Source organism: Phaenicophaeus curvirostris, assembly GCF_032191515.1.
Source record: "Phaenicophaeus curvirostris isolate KB17595 chromosome W unlocalized genomic scaffold, BPBGC_Pcur_1.0 scaffold_35, whole genome shotgun sequence".
NCBI classification, from domain to species: domain Eukaryota; kingdom Metazoa; phylum Chordata; class Aves; order Cuculiformes; family Cuculidae; genus Phaenicophaeus; species Phaenicophaeus curvirostris.
Window position 1 is genome coordinate 1,673,014 of NW_027206664.1, and position 20,814 is coordinate 1,693,827.

The 20,814-nt window shown below is 43.2% G+C and overlaps 1 protein-coding gene across 5 annotated transcripts in view; it reads left to right on the top strand.

Moving 5' to 3' along the window:
• Positions 1-4,105: 4,105 nt before the first annotated feature.
• Positions 4,106-20,814, top strand: part of LOC138733826 (E3 SUMO-protein ligase PIAS2-like) — a 41,169-nt gene continuing 24,460 nt past the window's right edge. For all 5 annotated transcript variants that reach the window (XR_011339471.1, XM_069881313.1, XM_069881314.1 and 2 more), the window contains exons 1-2: positions 4,106-4,177; positions 16,783-17,251. Coding sequence is in view for 4 of the 5 variants with exons in the window: in XM_069881313.1 (XP_069737414.1) it covers positions 4,154-4,177; positions 16,783-17,251 (493 nt within the window). In the remaining variant the exon portion in view is untranslated. The remainder of the gene's footprint in view (positions 4,178-16,782; positions 17,252-20,814) is intronic.

The following is a 20,814-nucleotide window of genomic DNA, read 5'->3' on the forward strand; positions in this document are numbered from 1 at the left end:
GCTGCCTTATGGGGTAGAGACTGCGCAGCACAATGGGGTCTGACTTTGAGTACCCATTTTTAATGGGGTCCACTGTGGTGCAGACCACCCTTCCTCTAACCTGGGTTACAGATGAGCCAGTTTGGGTGGAACAGTAGCCCCTCAGCAATGAGAAACTGCACCACCTTAAAGCTTTAGTGCAAGAACAATCACAAGTTGGACACGATAAGTGGAAAATTACTCTGATTGTGCACAATTAGTACAACGGGTTAGTAGAGCATTAGGGACTGATTGGCAATTGCACACTCCATACTGACCACAGGCTGGTGATCAGGTGGAGAAAATGAATCATCTGATTGTTGCTGATAAAACAACAATATATAACAGCATTAGGAGAACAGCTGAAACAAATCAACATTTTGGGTACCAGGGCAAGGGGCTTGGATTATCTCATCAACCCATTTGAACCTGGAGACTGGATATGTGTTAAAATTTTTTTAAGATGAGCCACTGGCAGAAAAGTGGAAAGTGATTTCAAAAGGACCACTGAAGCTGTGTTTAAAACGAACCTAATAATGTTTATGCTTTATATGATTGTTTTCCATGTGATAAGTGTTTGTGCTTGGAGAGAAAATGTATATCTAAATATAACTAGCAACATTACTGCGTGGGTACAGGGAGAAAACTGCCATTCATCAAAGCCTAATTGACTTCATATTGTAGGCACAGGAATATCCTTGTTGAACCAATTGTAAATTACCATATGGGTACTGGTGGCTCTGTGGAGATAGATAACGCTAGAAAAGCTTTAATCAGTGGTGGCTGATGTATAAATTTGATTATGGTGAAAAGTGGCCATAACACCTTGTTGCAATTAATGAGGTTCTTGAGGTATGAGGAGGAGTGAATGAAGTCACTTTACAAATCACCCTGAGTGAAAAAATTGTGGCAAAAGAAAGTAGCAAAAGAATGTGGTCCGGGATAGGAATCAGGGCATGGTACCCCAGGCATGGAGTTGGAGAATGACCTGGGGAATTTACCCTAGAGGATCCACTGGTCAAAATAAAGCTAGGAAATAGGGGTGAAGAGGTTATATTTTTGATAGACATGGGAGCCACTGTGTAAACCAGCAACTGATTCCCGCAGATAAAAATAAAATTTTGTGATTGTAATAGGAGCTACTGGCCAATCTGAAGAAAAAACACTTTTATGTAGTCTGATAAATATGAATTGGGAAAACAAGTGGGTACACATGAGTTTGTTTGCTAGGAGCCCATAGACCATCAATGGGAGTAGATTTATTAAAGCAGTCAGAGGCAGAAATAATATTTGGATCAAGGGAAATAAAATTTAAAGTGAGAGATCATCAACTAATCAAAGTATTGATTAAAAAAAAAAAATTTCACAGAAAGGGTCATTGGGCACTGGAACAGGCTGCCCAGGGAGGTGGTTGAGTCACCTTCCCTGGAGGTGTTTAAGGCATGGGTGGACGAGGTGCTAAGGGGCATGGTTTAGTGTTTGATAGGAATGGTTGGACTCGATGATCCAGTGGGTCTCTTCCATTCTGGTTATTCTATGATTCTAAAGCAAGCGGGTTTGGAAACTCCATCCTTTGAATCAGACACATTGTACCAACTACCAGCCCGTGGAACATGCCTGTGTTTGTAATATGGAAGAAAAGCGGAAAATGGCATTTATTACAAGAGTTGCCAAAAATAAATGCGATTATTGAGCCTATGGGAGCATTGCAACCAGGAATGCCCTCACTGACAATGTTACCTCAAAACTGGGATTTAACCATTATAGGTTTGAAAGATTGGGATTTTTAGCTTTCCATTACATCCAAAGGATGCAATCCATTTTGCTTTCTCTTTTCCTTCTATTAATAGGGCAGAACCAAGCCAACGGTGTCACTGGACTGTATTACCGCAAGGCATGTATAACAGTCCAACAATCTGCCAGTGGTTTGTAGCAAAAGCTTTGTCACCAGTTTGCAAATTATATCCTCAAGCCCTGATTTATCATTATATGGATGATATTTTAGTTGCATCCTCAACACCAGAACAGACGGCTAAGGCTGTAGCAGCTGTAACAGTAGCTGTTACCCAAGAAGGTCTTTGTGTCCCACCAGAAAAAAAAATCCAAAAAATCCCTCCATGGAAACGTTTGGGGTGGAAAATTCAAGAACAAACCATTCAACCACAGCAAGTTAAACTTTTATATTCTGTAAAGACATTGAACGATGGGCAAAAATTGTTAGGAGCCATAAACTGGGTATGCCCCTTCTTAGGCATCATGCAGAAGAATTACATCCTTTGTTTATGTTGTTAAAAGAAGATTCAGGTTTAACCTCTCCCAGGCAATTAGACAAAGATTCATTGGTTGCATTGGACAAGGTCGCTAAAAAGCTTAGTCAGAAACAATCATTCCGCAAATGTTTAAATACCCCAATTGAATTATATATTATTTCAGTCAAATTCCAACTGTTTGGAGTTTTAGCCCAATGGGTAGAAGGTGTGTGTGACAAATTTAGACCTTTAGAATGGATGTTTTCACCACATCGGTTTTCTAAAACAATAACAACTCAGCATGAAATGTTAGCTATGCTAATTCAAAAGGGTTGCAATTGTCTATTGGAATTGGATGGGATGGATCCCTTTACCATCTATGTTCCAATGGCTCAACAACAAGTAGACTGGCTTTTGCAACATTCTTTATCTATACAAACTGCATTAGCAGACTTTAAAGGACAAATCAGCATTCATTATCCTCCGAGCACCCTTTTGAGTCTGTTTGAGTGCATGAGCCTAATTCCTACCATGAAATCAAGTCATATCCCTCTTAAGGAGGCGTTGACACTTTTTACAGATGGATCAGGGAAATCGGGGAAATCAGTGATTGTTTGGAGGACCAAACAAGGCATGTGGAAATCAGACATTTATCAAGTGTCAGGATCACCTTAAATTGTGGAATTGGCTGCAGTTGTTAGATGCTTTAAGCTGTTTTCACAACCCATAAACATTGTTACCGATTCAGCCTCTGTTGTTGGCATTGTTTCATGCTTGGAGAATGCCTATTTAAAGTATGTAGACAGTGGGCAGCTATATGCTTTTTGAAAGGAATTGAAATATCTGTTAGACAATCGACACGAACCTTACTTTATAATGCATGTACATACTCATACAAATTTACCAGGCTATTTGGCTGAAGGCAATCGCCGAGCTGATGCTCTGGCAGCCCCTGTAATCATTCCAGATACATTACAACAAGCGTGTATGTCACATGGTTTCTATCAGCAAGGTAGTACAGCCCTTGGGAAATTGTTACTTTTGATGGTGAAAACTCTCATGGATTAGGTCCACTTGAAATATGATAAACTGATGTAACACACATCCCTGAGTTTGGACGTCTAAAATACGTACATGTGTCAATTGACACCTTTTCTACCTGCATTGTTGCTTGTGCACACACAGGAGAATGGGTAAGAGATGTAAAAAAACCCCATTTAATATGTGATTGCTATTTTGGGGGTGCCAAAACCAGTAAAAATAGACAATGGCCCAAGATATGTTTCCAATGTAACAAAATCCTTTTTTCAGCAATGGGGAATCACACATGTCACGGGCATTCCTCACTCACCAACAGGGCAAGCCATAGTTGAACGAGCTCATGGTAGATTAAAAAATATGTTGTTAAAAAAAAAAGGGGGAGCCTGGGATACTCTCCTCAAGAGAGCCTATCAAAAGCTACCTATGTTTTAAATTTTTTAAATCGTTGCTAAGAGGACATTCCCCCGATAGAGCAACATTTTATCGCAGAATCATATGATAACATGAGTAAAGCTAAAGTAATGATATGTAACGTAGTAAAGAGATGATGGGAAGGTCCATGGCCATTACTAACATGGTGATGAGGGTATGCTTGTGTCTCTACAGATCATGGACCACAATGGATGCCAGGAAGATATGTACGACCTGCATTCCTTTAAACACAGCACACGCACAAAATCTACCTTCAACTCGGTCATCTCAGTCTCACCCTCCCCCCTTCTCCCCGAGTCCTATCACTGCCTGTAACTGGGCCGCCCCGCCAGTCCTCCACCCAACCTCCTCCGTCACGTGGCGGAGGCGCGCAGAGGGTGCACAATGGTGGCAGCAACAGCAGCGGGTAGAAAATGGCGGACTTCGAGGAGCTACGGGTGAGGCGGAAGAGAGGTGGCGGTAGGGGAGGCGTGGGTTAAGATCTCACTCGGTCGTTCCTGCGGGGGGGGGGGGCGTCTTCACCCACCCCATTGCCGTAGGCCTTCTTCATGGGGACCCCCGCCGCACCCCTCGGTGATTGTCGGGGGGGGGGAGGGGCGGTGGTGAGCCGTCCGCGCTCCTCGTTGAAGCGGCAACCTGTAACGGCCGCCCGGAAAACACTGGGGCCGCCTGCGCCTTCCCCGGGGAGGGAGCGGGGTTGACCTGGGACGCATTCGGGGGGCGGCAGGAGCCGGCGGCGCTACTGGTTCTGCCTGAGGAGAACTCGCTCTGTCAGTTCTCCGGAGGGGGCTGGGGGAAACCTGCCTTCCATCGTCGCCGTGCGGGTCGTGCTGGCCATGTGGTTCTCCCGACATCTTCAAAGCCGCTTCGGCTGTTGTGTGCGGCCCGACCGGGTGGAGAGCCAGGCCGCGGCCCGGTGCCGGAGCTCGCATGGCGCCGCCGGGTCTCTGCGCTCTTGGAGGGCCCAGCGCCGCGGTGCCTGTACTGAGAGCTGATGGGAGAATGCTGAATAACTGTCGGCAGGTTGAGGGAGGTGATTCTGCCCCTCTATTCCTCTCTTGTGAGACCTCATCTGGTGTACTGTGTCCAGTTCTGGAATCCTCAACGTAAGAAGGATATGGAGCTGTTGGAACGGGTCCAGAGGAGGGCTACAAGGATGATCAGAGGGCTGGAGCACCTCCCATACAAGGACAGGCTGAGAGAGTTGGGCTTGTTCAGCCTGGAGAAGAGAAGGCTCCGAGGAGATCTTATAGTGACCTTCCAGTACCTGAAAGGAGCCTACAAGAAAGCTGGTGAGGGACTATTCATAAAAGCCTGTGGTGGTAGATAAGGGGGAGGGAATGGATATAAGCTGGAGAAGGGCAGATTTAGACTAGACATTAGGAAGAATTTCTTCACCATGAGAGTGGTGAGACACGGGAACAGGTTGCCAGGGGAGGTTGTGGCTGCCCCATCTCTGGAGGTGTTCAAGGCCAGGTTGGATGGGGTCTTGAGTAACCTGATCTAGTGGGATGTCCCTGCCCATGGCAGGGGGTTGGAACTAGATGAACTTTAAGGTCCCTTCCAACCCTAAGTATTCTATGAAAATACTGATAATTATTGAATTTTTGAAAACCACAGAAACTGCCTGTGATGTGTGAATTTCAGTATTTATTTTCAGACCTGTTTAATATTCAGTTGAATGCCTTTTATATTGCAGTCGTGGACTTATTGTAACAGTATTTTTGGTGTGTGTGGGTAGCCTTTCATATTTTGAGATGTGTACGCAAAGCTGACTACATCATGCCTGTTTTTCTTTGTTTTTTTTCAACAGTCGGTGAGTATCTTTGTTCTGAAGGAGTGTTGTCCTGCAGAAGTTCTGCCGAGGGCAATACTGCATGCACACTGACCTCTCCCCGACCTGGACTTTCCTACAGAAGGAATAAAAGCCAGTCAAAGAGTAACTACGATGAGTCATACTTTAGTGTAGAGAAAGGTCTGATGCCTGAACTGACTGTAGTCTGACCAACGACAGTAAATAGGCTGAGATGGCTAGGGATTTTCCTACACTTCTTCCAGCACTAATGCTCCTTAGGTAGAAGTGGCTGTAGTGTAGCTGAGGAGTTCAGTTATGAATATCTCATGGAAAGAAGGGAGATTCTTTATTTGAGGACAACAGTGTTCAATCTTGGGGGAAGAAATAAGACAACTCTTCTTAAACCTAAGTTGTTAAACTGTTATTTTCTATAAGCTTGTTTGTGCATGCATGTTTTCTTGTTTAGTGCCCTGACTCATTTTCAGCCCTTTTTTTCAAAGTCTCTCAAAGCGTGTAAACCCCCAGTGTAAGCTTTGTGGCAGAGAGCTCTTCTTTGTGTAGCTCTTCTCCTCCAGGCTTGAGCTGCAGCTATGGTCTACATTTTCCAAAGCACTATAATCACTTATTTAGATATGCATAGTTTCCACTGAGTCTATTGATGCTTTGGTACCTAAATACCTTAGAAATTATATATAGAATCATAGAATAACCAGGTTGGAAGAGACCCACCGGATCATCGAGTCCAACCATTCCTATCAAACACTAAACCATGCCCCTTAGCACCTCGTCCACCCGTGCCTTAAACCCCTCCAGGGAAGGTGACTCAACCACCTCCCTGGGCAGCCTGTTCCAGTGCCCAATGACCCTTTCTGTGAAGAATTTTTTCCTAAGGTCCAGCCTGAACCTCCCCTTGCGGAGCTTGAGGCCATTCCCTCTTGTCCTGTCCCCTGTCACTTGGGAGAAGAGGTCAGCACCCTCCTCTCTACAACGTCCTTTCAGGTAGTTGTAGAGAGCAATGAGGTCTCCCCTCAGCCTCCTCTTCTCCAGGCTAAACAACCCCAGCTCTCTCAGCCGCTCCTCATAAGGTCTGTTCTCCAGCCCCCTCACCAGCTTTCTTGCTCTTCTCTGGACTCGCTCCAGAGCCTCAACATCCTTCTTGTGGTGAGGGGCCCAGAACTGAACACAGGATTCGAGGAGCGGTCTCACCAGTGCTGAGTACAGAGGGAGAATAACCTCCCTGGACCTGCTGGTCACACCGTTTCTGATACAAGCCAAGATGCCATTGGCCTTCTTGGCCACCTGGGCACACTGCTGGCTCATGTTCATTTGGCTGTCAACCAACACCCCCAGGTCCCTCTCCTCCAGGCAGCTTTCTAGACAGACTTCTCCTAGTCTGTAGCACTGCACGGAGTTGTTGTGCCCCAAGTGCAGGACCCGGCATTTGGTCTTGTTAAACCTCATGCCATTGGTCTCAGCCCAGCGGTCCAGCCTGTTCAGATCCCTTTGCAGAGCCTCCCTACCCTCCAGCAGATCGACACTTCCACCCAGCTTAGTGTCGTCCGCAAACTTGCTAAGGGTGCACACGATGCCTTCATCCAGGTCATTGATGAAGACATTGAACAGGGCTGGACCCAGCACTGAGCCCTGGGGAACCCCACTTGTCACTGGCCTCCAGCTGGATTTAACACCATTTCCCACCACTCTCTGGGCCCGGCCAGCCAACCAGTTTTCCACCCAGGAGAGTGTGCGCCTGTCCAGGCCAGAGGCTGACAGTTTCTCAAGCAGAATGCTGGGAGAAACTGTGTCAAAGGCTTTACTGAAGTCCAGGAAGACCACATCCACAGTCTTTCCCTCATCCAGTAGGTGGGTCACTTTGTCATAGAAGGCGATCAGGTTAGTCTGGCAAGACCTGCCTTTTGTGGACCCATGTTGACTGGGCCTGATCACCCACTTCTCTTGCATGTGCTTTATGGTAGCACTCAAGATCACCTGCTCCGTGACTTTCCCTGGCACCGAGGTCAGACTGACAGGCCTGTAGTTCCCTGGGTCCTCCCTGCGACCCTTCTTGTAGATGGGCACAACATCAGCCAGCCTCCAGTCCAGTGGGACTTCCCCAGTCTTCCAGGACTGTTGGAAGATGATGGAAAGGGGTTTGGCCAGCACATCCGCCAGCTCCTTCAGTACCCTTGGATGAATCCCATCCGGCCCCATAGACTTATGGGTGTCTAGCTGGGCTAGCAAGGCTCTGACCACCTCCTCTTGGATCACGGGAGCCTCATTTTGCTCCTCTAGCTCCTGGGTTTGTACACAGACGGAACGACCCTCCTTACAACTAAAGACTGAGGCAAAGAAGGCATTAAGTGCCTCAGCCTTTTCCTCATCCCCTGTCACTGTTGTTCCTTCTGCATCCAATAGGGACTGTATGGTCTCCCTAGTCCTCCTTTTATTATTTATATATTTATAGAAAGATTTTTTGTTATCTTTCACAGACTTTGCCAATCTGATTTCTAGTTGAGCCTTAGCCCTTCTGATTTTTTCTCTACACAGTCTCACTTCCCTCCTGTAGTCCACCCAAGAGGCCTGTCCCCTCTTCCATATGTACCTGAGTTGCTTGCCAAAAGTAACACAGGAAGTGAGAGTGGGGAGGGAACAGAGTTTCAGGCCATCTACTGGACTGCTCTTTCATCTGTCAAAAAACCAAAATATCAGTAGTTAAAAAAATACTAGTCTGAAGAAATGTCATCACTGGAGTGCCTGTGAAATGTATCTGTTAGTGTGGAGCTTCTTTAAAACATCCAGCTGGTAATTGTCCGTTTTGGGAAAGCTCTAGTTATTTTTTTTGGAAGAGAATATAGTAGACTGCATTGTGTCTTCAAGGCCTTTACTGCCTTTTTTGTTTTCTTAAAAAAAAAAAAAGAGGCTAGGTTTGAATGTGTCTGCTTGAATATAAGGCACTTGGTTTGCAGGTTCAAGTTTTGGGTTTTTTTTTCAGACAACCAGTTCTTCCTTCTTTTGGCCAAAAGAGAGATACTCCCCCACCCCTAGTAGATTTCATGAATTGACCCTTAGGAGTGACCTTAAGCTGCTACTTTATAGTTTAAAGCCTGCAAAGGCATGTAGTGACAGGACTAGGGGGAATGGCCATAAATTGGAGAGGGTAATACTTAGACTGGGGAATTAGGAAATTCCTCATGATGAGGGTGGTGAGGCACTGGCACAGGTTGCCCAGGGAAGTTGTGGCTGCCCCATCCCTGGAAGTGTTCAAGGCCAGGTTGGATGAGGCCTTGGGTAGCCTGGTCTGGTGGGAGGTGTCCATGCCCACGGCAGGGGGGTTGGCATTAGATAATCTTTCAGGTCCATTCCAACTCAAACCATTCTATGTTTTTATGGCAGTATTGTTTGCTGCTTTCTTGTTGATTGCAATTTCCTGTAGTGTGTGATCTCTACCTGCCTTATAAAAAGCCACTAGGGCATTTTGGAGAGTTGAATTTATTTTAATAAATCGTTAAGGAGTGCCTAAAGGCAGGAGGTCAGAGTTTTCTCTTAAATCTTGTTTTTGAGGGAAACATGCAGGGACAGCATTTTTCTATTCTCAGGGCAAAGGATCACTTTAATATTTGTTAGTACCATCCCTGCCATCCTCTGGATCTTCAGAGTAAAAGTTCTGGGGAGCTATGCCCAAAGGGTTATAACTGAGAGGCTGTAGTGAAAGAAAACAAAGAGATTCAAAGGAACTTGCTGTTACATCATGCCTTTTGGAAATCTTTGGTTTTCTTAGAGGATTTGGAAGTAGCTTTTCAAGGTATTGGCAAAAATGTCCAGTATAAGACTTATCCTTACAGACCTTCAGATTAACTCTTAGTTAGTAGTGTTTATTGAATTCTGCAGGTTACTGATTTCTGGAATATTAGGGAGTTGCTGACATGTGGTGAGTACAACTATCCTTCTTGTGTTTTGAGATAGAATTTCTAGACCTGCTGTTCACAGATGTGTTTTTAAACATAGCTTGTGCCTTTATCCATAATCCTCACTCGTGCGCAGCCTTATGCATGTCAAAGGGATTATACAAGCACAGATGAATGTGGAACAGAAGTCAGCAATCTGGTGTAGAAGCCAGAGATGTTATGTGAACACATTTTTTAACAGAATTGGCCCGGGAGTGGACTCCTTCTGAGTCATCTGTGTGAGAACAATTCCAGCTCCCAACAAATTCTGAACTCTCAAAGATTTGTTTGAAGCTATGGTTTGCATCCCAGCAAAATACTGCAGATAAGGGGATCATTTATGCTCTCTCTCTCCAAGTAATAATATATCTCTTGGGTTCCCAAAGTTTCTGCTAGTGTCCTGACTCTAATTTGGAAACAAATCATACAGAGTGCACACTATCCTTGAAACATTGCAGATCCCTAGTTTAGAAGATAACAGCTTCAGTCTTGTAGTTTGTATTTAATTGGGTTTTGAAGTAATGTGTTAGCTTCACCTTTATGGAAAACAAAAGCTCTTTATAGGCAAATGAATATGCCTGTGCCAAAACTAATTTATGTGATGCTAGTGATCAGTTTCGTGGCCATTGAGAAAAAAAATCTCATTTTAGTGAGAAGAGATGGAAGTGTGCTCATATGCCCTATGTGGAGGGTGAAATGACACAATTTGCTGGAAAATCAGAGTTTATAAATGCTGAAAGCCCCACTTTTAATTTTTATTCTTGTACATCCAGTACTGAAGTAATGTGATTCAAATGTGAAGAGCAATATGGTTTGAATACCATATTCAAATACAAAAAAATAAGGCTCATTCTTGCATGTGTTGGATGTCTTGTTCATACTAGACTCAGTGTCTTTCCATTCCTCTTGCTTTTTTTTTTCCAGTCTGAATGGACAGCATTTGCTTGTTTACCAGGTAAAGCGGCGTTTAATGCAAAATTCTTAGCCAAGAAGAAAACAGAGCTATTTTCACATACCCTCTTCAAGCTCATTGCCAAACACTGCATTGTACTGTTTTAGTTTGGCTGTGTTCATAACATTGTATTCTATATGCTGGCCAGTTTGGGGATTTGATGTAAAAATAAAATTCTGCTTGTTGATCTGAGGTAAACTTAAAATGATGGACAGAATAGACATTGAAAAGTTTCTGTTGGTGATGTAGTGATCTTTAAGTTACAATTAACATCAAGTTTATTAAATAAGATTACCTCTGATAAAATACTGTTAACCAATGATAATATACTGTTGTTTTGTATCTGTATGTAATTCTCCTCTTCCTAGATGCAGTAAATTTTTCATCCCAACTTTTGGTACCTTAAGTTTGTTGTATCTAGATAATTAACAATTAATGATTGTGCTGAGATACAGTGATGATGGTCGTACTTAAAAAATGAGACTGCAATTAAATGGGTTGAGCTTTATTTTGAGTGTCTTATGTGGAATGAACATTTGACTTGATTTTATATTTGTTATATTAAATGCATGCAACTTTGAAGACTAATGCCTAATTTAGGAGCCAGGCTAGAGTTAGTCCAAAGAAAAATCCCTATGATACTGAGGACCTGATGATTGTGCTATTTGCACCAACTGTTGTGTTTTTCAGAGCTGCTCTTACTGTGTTGTACTACTTATACAGACTTAACTACTGACATCTTCATTCTTTCCCAAGACTTGCAGTTTTTTATATATAGATACATGAGTTTCCAGAATACGTTTATGTTAGTATTTAGGGTCAGCACAGACGTCTTCAACTATCCCAAGACAAAAGTTGCTCTTGTTCAAGTGACAGACTAAAAACAAATAGAGGATTACAGTGATAAATTCACTGCTGCATTTTAGCATTATAACTGTTTAGCTTATAACTGTTTAGCAATTAGCTATAAAGCAAGTAACAGTAAAAACTCAAATTAGTAGTTATTTTCCCAGGGAAACATCCGACAGTCAGAGGCACAATTCTTACCGAGACGTTTCTTCTTGGTGCAGGAAGAGAGGTCCAAGTCTGTCAACCTGTCCCATCTGTCACATAAGGTGGTCATTTTTTCTTCCCTCCAGAAAAGGGGTTTTAGGTATCAGTTTTATACCTTTTGAAAACCTTTTGGCACCTCTTGGCAGGACAGGGCTAAGTCAATTAGTATGTGTTGAGTGGCCCTTGGCAAGGCCCCTTGTGTTTTCAGAAGCCAGGACTTGGCCATTCCCAATGCCTTTGAGTCGGGGAGCTTAGTACAGGCTTTTGGGGGTGTCTGTTATGTTTCATCTGAAGCAACACCAGGCTGTGAGGCCTTTGACTCACCCCAGGTGTCACTTAGTTGATATGAATGTCAAGCCACCACCCAGTCTATCTGTTTTACCAGATGCATTGTCTCTTGCCAGCTGCTCTGTTTGCCAACTGTTCTCTTTTGCAAAAATCAAGCTTATTTTGCCATTCACAGGGCCTAATAAATCTATTATACCACATACCTGTACAACAGTATTTCTGTTCATGAATCATGGTTGCTGTAGTGTAACAATAAGAAACAAAAAACTGAAACATCTTATGATCTTCAAGTATGAATTTTGGGAGGAAACAAATGTTTATGGAATGTTTAAGTACTTGAATTATCTAGTCTGATTTCCTCCCTTAAAGTTCAATCAATGTACTCTCTGTGTTCATGGAGAAACATCAGAAATAAAATGGATTTGATCTTTGTGTTGAAAAAGCTTTTTATTGGGCTGTGCAGCTGGAAAGAACTTCTCTTAAGAGAAAATCGATGACATTTACATGACACAACTTGAATGTCTCATCTTAATTCAGCAATGTGGAAAGCACGTTAATAGCTAGGCTGCAGTCTTCTGCAATACTGCTGGAACCCTAAAAGAAAATAATTTTTTAGGGTTTGTTGGAAGTAATATCTATCTTGTACCATGATTATAAATGCTCCTAAGCATTTCTTGTGCCTACGTAAAACCTTGTTGTTTATGAGTGTCCACTTAGACATATCTGTAAATGGAGTAATAAGCTAAAACGTGTAGATCAGGCTAGCTGTGTCTTCATGCATGTGGTGGCTGTTGCCTTAATGGGAATGTAGAATCAGATTTAGGGGGGAAATGTTGCAAATGCCATTGTTTAATCACTACCAGTAAAACTCACTTTTTCAAGACTTCTTTCAAAAGCATATGTAAGATTTTTGTGTTGATGGACAAAGCTATTTTTTGTACTTCTAAGTATTTTTAATGGAGGTGTCAATTTTAAATCTTGCTGACTATGGTATTGAAGTCAGACTGCGTCTTCTAATAAAATTAAAACCTTCTTGTAACAAAATGCCAGTTTATGGAATTTTTGCATAAAATGTTAGCTATTTCAAGGCATGATTGACTGCATGTTTCACTTTGATTAACTTGCAGGAATGCACAGAAGGCAGCAGATGGGGTAATAGACAGTATTTTGCAATGCATGCTGTGTACTTTATTCATTTGCATTCCGATTATGGAATCCCGAATCATGCTTACTGCCTGTATCTGAAATAAAGGAGCTGACTTTGCGATCAGGCTTATGTAACTGTCTATGGAAGTTCTCAGTAAATTCTTGAATATCAGTGTTATCTTTTACAATTAACAAACACAATTTCTCTTTTATGTGGCATGACTTTTAAAGCTTTATAGTACTTCAAGTTATTTTTTATGAATACTGAAACACTGTTTTCTTCATCCTGTTTAACTGTGAGACTAAGGAAACAGCAAGGGAAGGACAGGCAGAAACTAGCCTCCTCCAGCAACTTACAAACCATATGGAATTCTGCCTCCATCTCCTCTTTTTTCATATAATTTTGCTTTTGAGCAAAGTTGCTGGGATGAATTTAAAGTGACATCTGGTCTCTTCTTGAGTGTGGTGACTAAAGGCACAGACTTCATTTAGGGGTGTCGAGATGAAATCACTTTATTATGCACAAGCAAGGCTTTATATACCCTTATCTGCCTCTTTGGCAGCTACCCCAGTGAATTTCCACTTCAAAAGATCCCACAGCTGCAGCAATTCAGCATAACTCTACTAGCTACAAATATTTCTCTTATCTAGCAACCAAAAAACTCCCAACAGTTCCTTTGCAGTTATCTCAACTCTGTGTTCTCTCCTCCTCCTTAGCTATCTCACGGTTTTTGCTAATGAGCGTGAGGATATGGACCGTATTATCCTACATGCTCGGGGCACCAACAAGCACGAGGATATTGGCCGTATCATCTCACATGTACGCGCCAGTGGAATTTTCTGTCCCTACATTTCCCCCTTTTTGTTGTATTACAAACATTCGTTGAACAGCCTTATCAATCATGTGTTGCAAATATTGAGTTAAACATGGTGCTATTGTTAACACTATTAAAAAAAATTACTAACATTATAATCCTAATTTAATCATTGATTTAAGCCAACCACCCACTCAATCCAAAAAAACCATCATCTTGTTGCAGCTTTTTTGTTCTTTCCATCAGTGTTGAGCTAGCTTTGTGGATGGTGTATGAGTGACTGCTCAAGTTGATACACCACATCCCATCAAAGTCCTCACATCCATGTCCATGCGCTAACAGCAAGAAGTCGATCGCTGGTCAGTTTTGCAGGGTTGCATGTCTTGCGGAGTCTACGTCATTTGCCAGTTGCATTAGAATCTCTGAGGTTGTATTTGTTTGCTTAGCCAGCCAAGATGCCATTTTGTTCAGTTGGGTCATCACCTTTGCTGCTGTTACATGCAGAAGTAACAGACTTGCCACGAGTGTTTCTCCGTGGTTCCACAGTTGTACATTGTCATCACAGTTGCTGGCAAATGCATGTAAGGATCGTCTTTTTCTCTGATGGCTCAAAACAGAGTGGTTCAATATCATTGACTTATTAGGTGTAAGCATTGCTAACCGCACTAAGGCACATGGACCTCCCATAATGCTTGATGGTAAACTTGTCCAAGCTTGATCACCGCACACAAAAAACACTCCCTGATCTTCTTGCACATTTAAATAATTCAATACATACAGTGCTTTCCCTAATCTGTTCTGCGGTATATCACCATTCATTCCCCCTTTTTGTTTTAGTAGCATATTTTTCAGCATCTGATGAGCTCGATCTACTCTCGCCTTGTGGAGAATGAGGTATGCCTGTGACATGTTATTCCCCAAGTTTGAAAAAATTTCTGAAGTCAGTCACTTATGTATCCTGGTCCATTTTCTAGTTTTACCTGTGCGGGAATTCCTAGGGCTGCAAATGCATTGACAAAATGTTTCACTATTTCTTTTGAAGATTCCCCTGTATGAGGTGTTGCCCATATTGCATTCGAATATGTGTCAACAGAAATGTGTACATATATCTCAACCTTCCAAACTCGGGTATGTGTGTAATGTCTGTTTGCCAAATTTGTAAAGCGCTTAATCCCCTTGGGTTGGTTTTAGCCCAATTATTTACAGCTCTTGGCAACAACCAGGGTCCCGCGGTTTCCTCTCTTCTGTATCCCACAGTCTCCTGCCTACCAGGGCAATAATATCTTTATTGTTTTCAGTTAACAAATCACAACCTGGCTCTACACTCACCAAAGTGGGAGGCTAGGTGTGCCTGGGCAAGGATTCCAAGATAATACCTCAATAACAACTGGATAGTCGTTATTAAGCAGGTATTCCCTTTATTTGCAGCACTGGGTGTGTGTGGGATTGCTCCTCCAAAAACAAGCACCACGAGCAAGAAAATTGCCTGTCTTTTATGTTACAGATCTATGCATATTCATTTCATCTCCTGAAAATGTCTTTTTCAAGAAATCATTAACATATCTCCACACCTCGCATGTGCAGTTGGTCTTTTGAGTGGTCATGAGGACCCCTCCTGGGGTCTAAAGATGAAGGCTCGAAGTCTTCCTCATTGATAAACTTTAGACCTGGGGGGGGGCTGGTGGTGCAGCCCAAACTGCTGCAGCAACTTCCCTGCTTCCTTATCTTGCGGGATGCCTCTTCCTTGCACAATGGGTCCCCCTTAGAAAAACATTTCTCAAGGCACATACCACCATAAGATATACAAGCTTAGACAATTGCTATTGATCAATACACAAGCTTAAACATTTGCCATTTAACAGGTGTAAACACAAAACATTGCATTTTGAGCTGTATTCCTTATGAAATAAACACCTAAACCTTTAAATATTGTATATTTGGTGACTCTTTAAAAGTCAACAATGCACTTCTGAACTGTTTTTAAAAATACCTTCTGTTAGGGCCTTCATCTGTCAGTCCTTGGATCCTGAGTTGGTACGGTACAGCAGTATAGTTTGAAGTCAGATGTTCTTTCATCTTTAAAACATAATCTCCTTGTTATGGTGGGAGGGTCCCACAGAAATAGGAAGTTGCTTAGAAGAATTCTGGACAGTTTTATACCTCTCTGAAAAGAGACCTTGCTCACAAAAATGTGAGATGATGTACCTATGTTGTTACTCATTTGTAGTTAAGGGAGATCGCTTCCTCTTGCATAGTGGGCTTTTTTAATTTATTGTGTGGTTGGTTTTTTTTAATGACAATCTTTCTGTTCATGAACTTTGTAGTTCAATCCTCAGTCTTCCACAACTAATTCTGATAACCAAGTAAATATTATTATTTCCTTTGAAAAGATCTTTGTGTCCCACAATACCAGAACATGATATGAAAAGGTCAGGAAGTTTCCTGTGATGTTCTGGAAGAATCAGTTATGTTGATTAAACAGTTTGCCAGTATAATGTAATGTAGCTTTTCAAAGTGTCCGTCCACCTTGCTGTGTCATCCTGTCAAGAGTGAAACCTGATATACCTATCTATGTTCATGCATTCATTTAACATGCTGCACAAAATAAAGGATGTTTCTGAATAAACTATGCAGAACTTAAACACTTCCTTACTTTATTTCCTAAAGTGTATTGGAAGACAGGTGATAATATTGCTTAATCAGATTTTTTTGTTTGTTTCATTACATGAGACAGATATTGTGTTGGAGCTTATGCCTCTGCCTGTGAATTTAAGATTGCACTGCATGGGTTGCATTAAGATGTTGTTTGAGTGTGAAAACAATTAGAAACTTTTGAAATTAATAACAACCAAACTCAACCTTCACCCTGGATGCTTTGTTTCTTTGCTTTAAATTAACTATACTCTTGGATTTGGTAAGGGTGTGGGTAGTATCTAAGATGACAGGTGTAAAACTACAATGATGGAAGTTCAGATGCTTCACCATGCCCCTCAAAAAAGCTTACTTGGTACACTGTTGTATCACCTGTGCTTATCTCTTTTCTTTCTAGAATATGGTATCAAGTTTTCGTGTTTCTGAACTGCAAGTGTTGTTGGGGTTTGCTGGACGTAATAAAAGTGGGCGGAAACATGACCTCCTGATGAGGGCACTGCACTTACTGAAGAGTGGCTGCAGCCCAGCAGTTCAGATAAAAATCCGAGAACTCTATAGGCGTCGGTACCCAAGGGTGATTGAAGGACTTTCAGGCTTATCTGCTATAAAACCTGCAGTTTTCAATTTGGACAGTAGTTCTGTTGACCCTGACCTTGCTCTTGCTAGCATTCACCCATTCCCTTCTACTTCAGTCACACCTGAGTCTCCTTCCTCATCTATCAGTTCTGTGCTCCTCCAAGACACTAAGCCTCACTTTGAGATGCAGCAGCCATCCCCTCCGATTCCACCTGTTCATCCCGATGTTCAACTGAAAAGCCTACCTTTTTATGATGTGCTTGATGTGCTCATAAAATCTACAAGTCTAGGTAAGTGTTTAATATCTCAGCAGTTTGCTTAGTTCATGAAATGTATTGCTTGTGACAGTAGAAAGTCCAGGCTTAAATTTTAAATTGCTTTTTGCAGCTTGGGAAAAGTGTAAAGTTCCTTCCCTTCTTATAGAATAACAGAATGAGTTGGATTGGAAGGGATGTTTAAAGGTCATCTAGTCCAACCCCCCTGCAACAAGCAGGGACATCTTCAACTCAATCAGGTTGCTCAGAGCCCTGTCCAGCCTGACTTTGAATATTTCCAGGGATGGGGCATCTGCCACCTCTCTGGGCAGCCTGTGCCAGTGTTTCACCAACCTCAGTGTAAAGAATATCTTCCTTCTATCCAGTCTGAGTACCCTCTTTTAGTATAAAACCACGACCCTTTGTTCTATTGCTACAGGCCCTGATAGAGCCCCTCCCCCTCTTTCCTGTAGGCCCCCTTTAAGCATTGAAAGGCTGCATTAAGGTCTCCCCAGAGCCTCCTCTTCTCCAGGCTGAACAATCTCAACTCTCTCGGCCTTTCCTCATAAGTGAGGTGTTCTTATTTCTACCCTTGCTGTCTCTTCATCACCTCTCCACAAAAGTGACAAGCCACACTGTCACACCCTAGATCCGCGAGATATCAACTTGCATCTGGTCCTGATGGGGGGGGTCGTTTATCTGTGTAGTGAACCAGAGGCCAACAAGGTCACTCTCAGGGCAAAAATCAGAAGCAAAATTTATTCTGTCTTTTGACCAAAATAAACAGACCAAAAGACTCGGGTGCACAGCCGAGACATAGGGGTGCAACTTCCTGAAGTTACAGGAAACAGATCCCAACCTGTTCAGATCACAATCTGATCCCTGAATGCAGCCAAGGTCACTCAGATCTGATCCGACACACACACACAGATACCCGATCAGGAAAACAGTAAGGTAATGGGAGAGAGAGAGGAAGAGAGAGTGAAGGGTAAAAGAAAGAAATTACTACATCGATCAACAGCAGCAGTTCCTCGGGAACATGTGGTCACTGCAGCAGCTTCTTCCAGGCCGAGTGGCCCAGGCTGGAGTGGGGCCCAGAGTGCCCCACCACGGCTCCTTGCGAGTTCTTTTATAAGGGCAGTCCGTGCCCCATCAGTACATGTGGGGAGGTTTTGTGCAGAAGCTCCTTCGGGAGGGTCCGGCCCGGGCAGTCTGGCAGGTGGAGGGGGGACTACAACAGCGCCCGCCGCTGCATCACCTCCCCCTGTAGCAGCCAGCCGAGGACCTTGAGCCTGGCCCGGAGAGGGGAGCAGTGCTTACTCCTGCACCTCCCCTCCATTGAACCCGAGGCCTTCAGGCAATCTCCCGAGCTCCGTCCTAGAGGAGGTCTTCTGCTGCACCACCCCTGCTAGCGCCACAAAACAAATGCAAATGGCCAGCCTTCAGACAAAGACAAAGAAAGAAGCAAAGGCAAGCTTTACATACACTTCAGAAAATAGTGTTCTCTTCTATAAATATTATATGACTAAAGATCTTTCTTTCGAATGTTATATAACAGAGTAAATAGTTCAGTTGGAAAGTACTCACAATGATCATCTAACTGCCTGACCACTTCAGGGCTGACCAAAAGTTAGAGTAATAGTTAAGGGCATTGTCCAAATGCCTCTTAAACACTGATAGGCTTGGGGCATCAACCACCTCGAGGAAGCCTGTTCCAGGGTTTGACCACCCTCTCAGTAAAGAAATGTGTCCAAATACCTTGTCTAAACCTCCCTGGAGTTACTTTTGGCTGAAAGATGTGGACCTGAAGTCTCTGCCAGGTACAAGCGAGGAATACATCTGTTAGGGGCAACAGGAAAAGGACTTCGGGGTCACTAATGAATAAGTTGCAACAACGTAATGAGCACAAGTTCACTGATTCATTAGTTAGCATTTATCTCACAGTTCTGCAGGTTCTGACATCTTGCACTGAAATAGATACTTTGTGCATCGAATATTCAGTGTTGTACTCAGTTTAGTGAAGGTTTCTCAGCCTACTGTTTGTTGTCATACTGTATGTTAAAATGTAGAGTGGACCTTTGTCTTGCAGATAACCTGAAATCTCTGTTAGGAGAGAGGCTTTGAGGAAGCTAAAACTTACTTAGTTGTTTGGGAATACATCGTTGAAAGTTCAGACATCCTCTTAAACACTTTTGTTTCTTAACTGATAATAGTCTTTTAAGTTGCAACTTGTACTTCAGTGAGGCACATACTAATGATTGGTTGTCCTCCAGTACCTAAAGAAGCAAATGTTTCTAGATTGATATGGATAGCTTATAGCTCCAGTTAGTAGGCTTGGGTGATTAGACATGGAACAATCAAGTTTTTTGTGTTTGAGAATTAAGGATTCGGAAACAAAATAGGTCAGAGAGCTAGAAGTACAGTCCACTTCACTGTGACTGTTAAAGGGATGAGCATAGGTATTTTTTTGCGCTTATATGAGAACACAAGAGCAGGTGTAGGTGTGGGGTTTAGTTTTAACCCACACTCAATTTGGTAACAAAATATTTCCTTGATCTTTTGAACACATGCTGAAGTATTATTTTGGAAATATAAAATGCTGTCTGCGGTCTGTGTGTATGCATATATATGCACAATGTAGTTCTGGGTTGTTTGAGTAACTTGGTGCATGTCTCTACTCCACCTGGATTCTGTTTCATGTTTGTGTCTTTTCATGTGTGTTCTGAGCATAGAGATCATCTTCCCTGAATCATAGAATCATAGAATAGTTAGGGCTGGAAAGGACCTTAAAGATCATCTAGTTCCAACCCCCCTGCCATGGGCAGGGACATTCCACTAGATCAAGTTACTCAAGGCCCCATCCAACCTGGCCTTGAACACCTCCAGGGATGGGGCAGCCACAACCTCTCCTGACAACCTGTTCCAATGTCTCACCACTCTCATGGTGAAGAAATTCTTCCTAATGCCTAGTCTAAATCTGCCCTTCTCCAGCTTATATCCGTTCCCCCTTGTCTATCACCACAGGCTTTTATGAATAGTCCCTCACTAGCTTTCTTGTAGGCTCCTTTCAGGTACTGGAAGGTTGCTGTAAGATCTCCTCGGAGCCTTCTCTTCTCCAGGCTGAACAAGCCCAACTCAGCCTGTCCTCATAAGGGAGGTGCTCCAGCCCTCTGATCATCCTTGTAGCCCTCCTCTGGACCCGTTCCAACAGCTCCATATGCTTCTTACGTTGAGGATTCCAGAACTGGACACAGTACTCCAGATGAGGTCTCACAAGAGAGGAATAGAGGGGCAGAATCACCTCCCTCAACCTGCAGGCCACATTTGATGCAGCCTGGAATACAGTTGGCCTTCTGGGCTGTGAGCGCACATTGCCAGCTCATGCTGAACTTCTCATCAACCAGCACCTCCAAGTCCTTCTCTGCAGGGCTGCTCTCAATCACGTCATCCCCCATCTCATACTGAAAACAGGGATTGCCCTGACCCAGGTGTAGGACCTTGCACTTGCCCCTGTTGAACCTCATGAGGTTCTCACAAGCCCACTTCTCCAGCCTGCCCAGGTCCCTCTGGATGACATCCCATCCTTCCGGTGGGGCAAC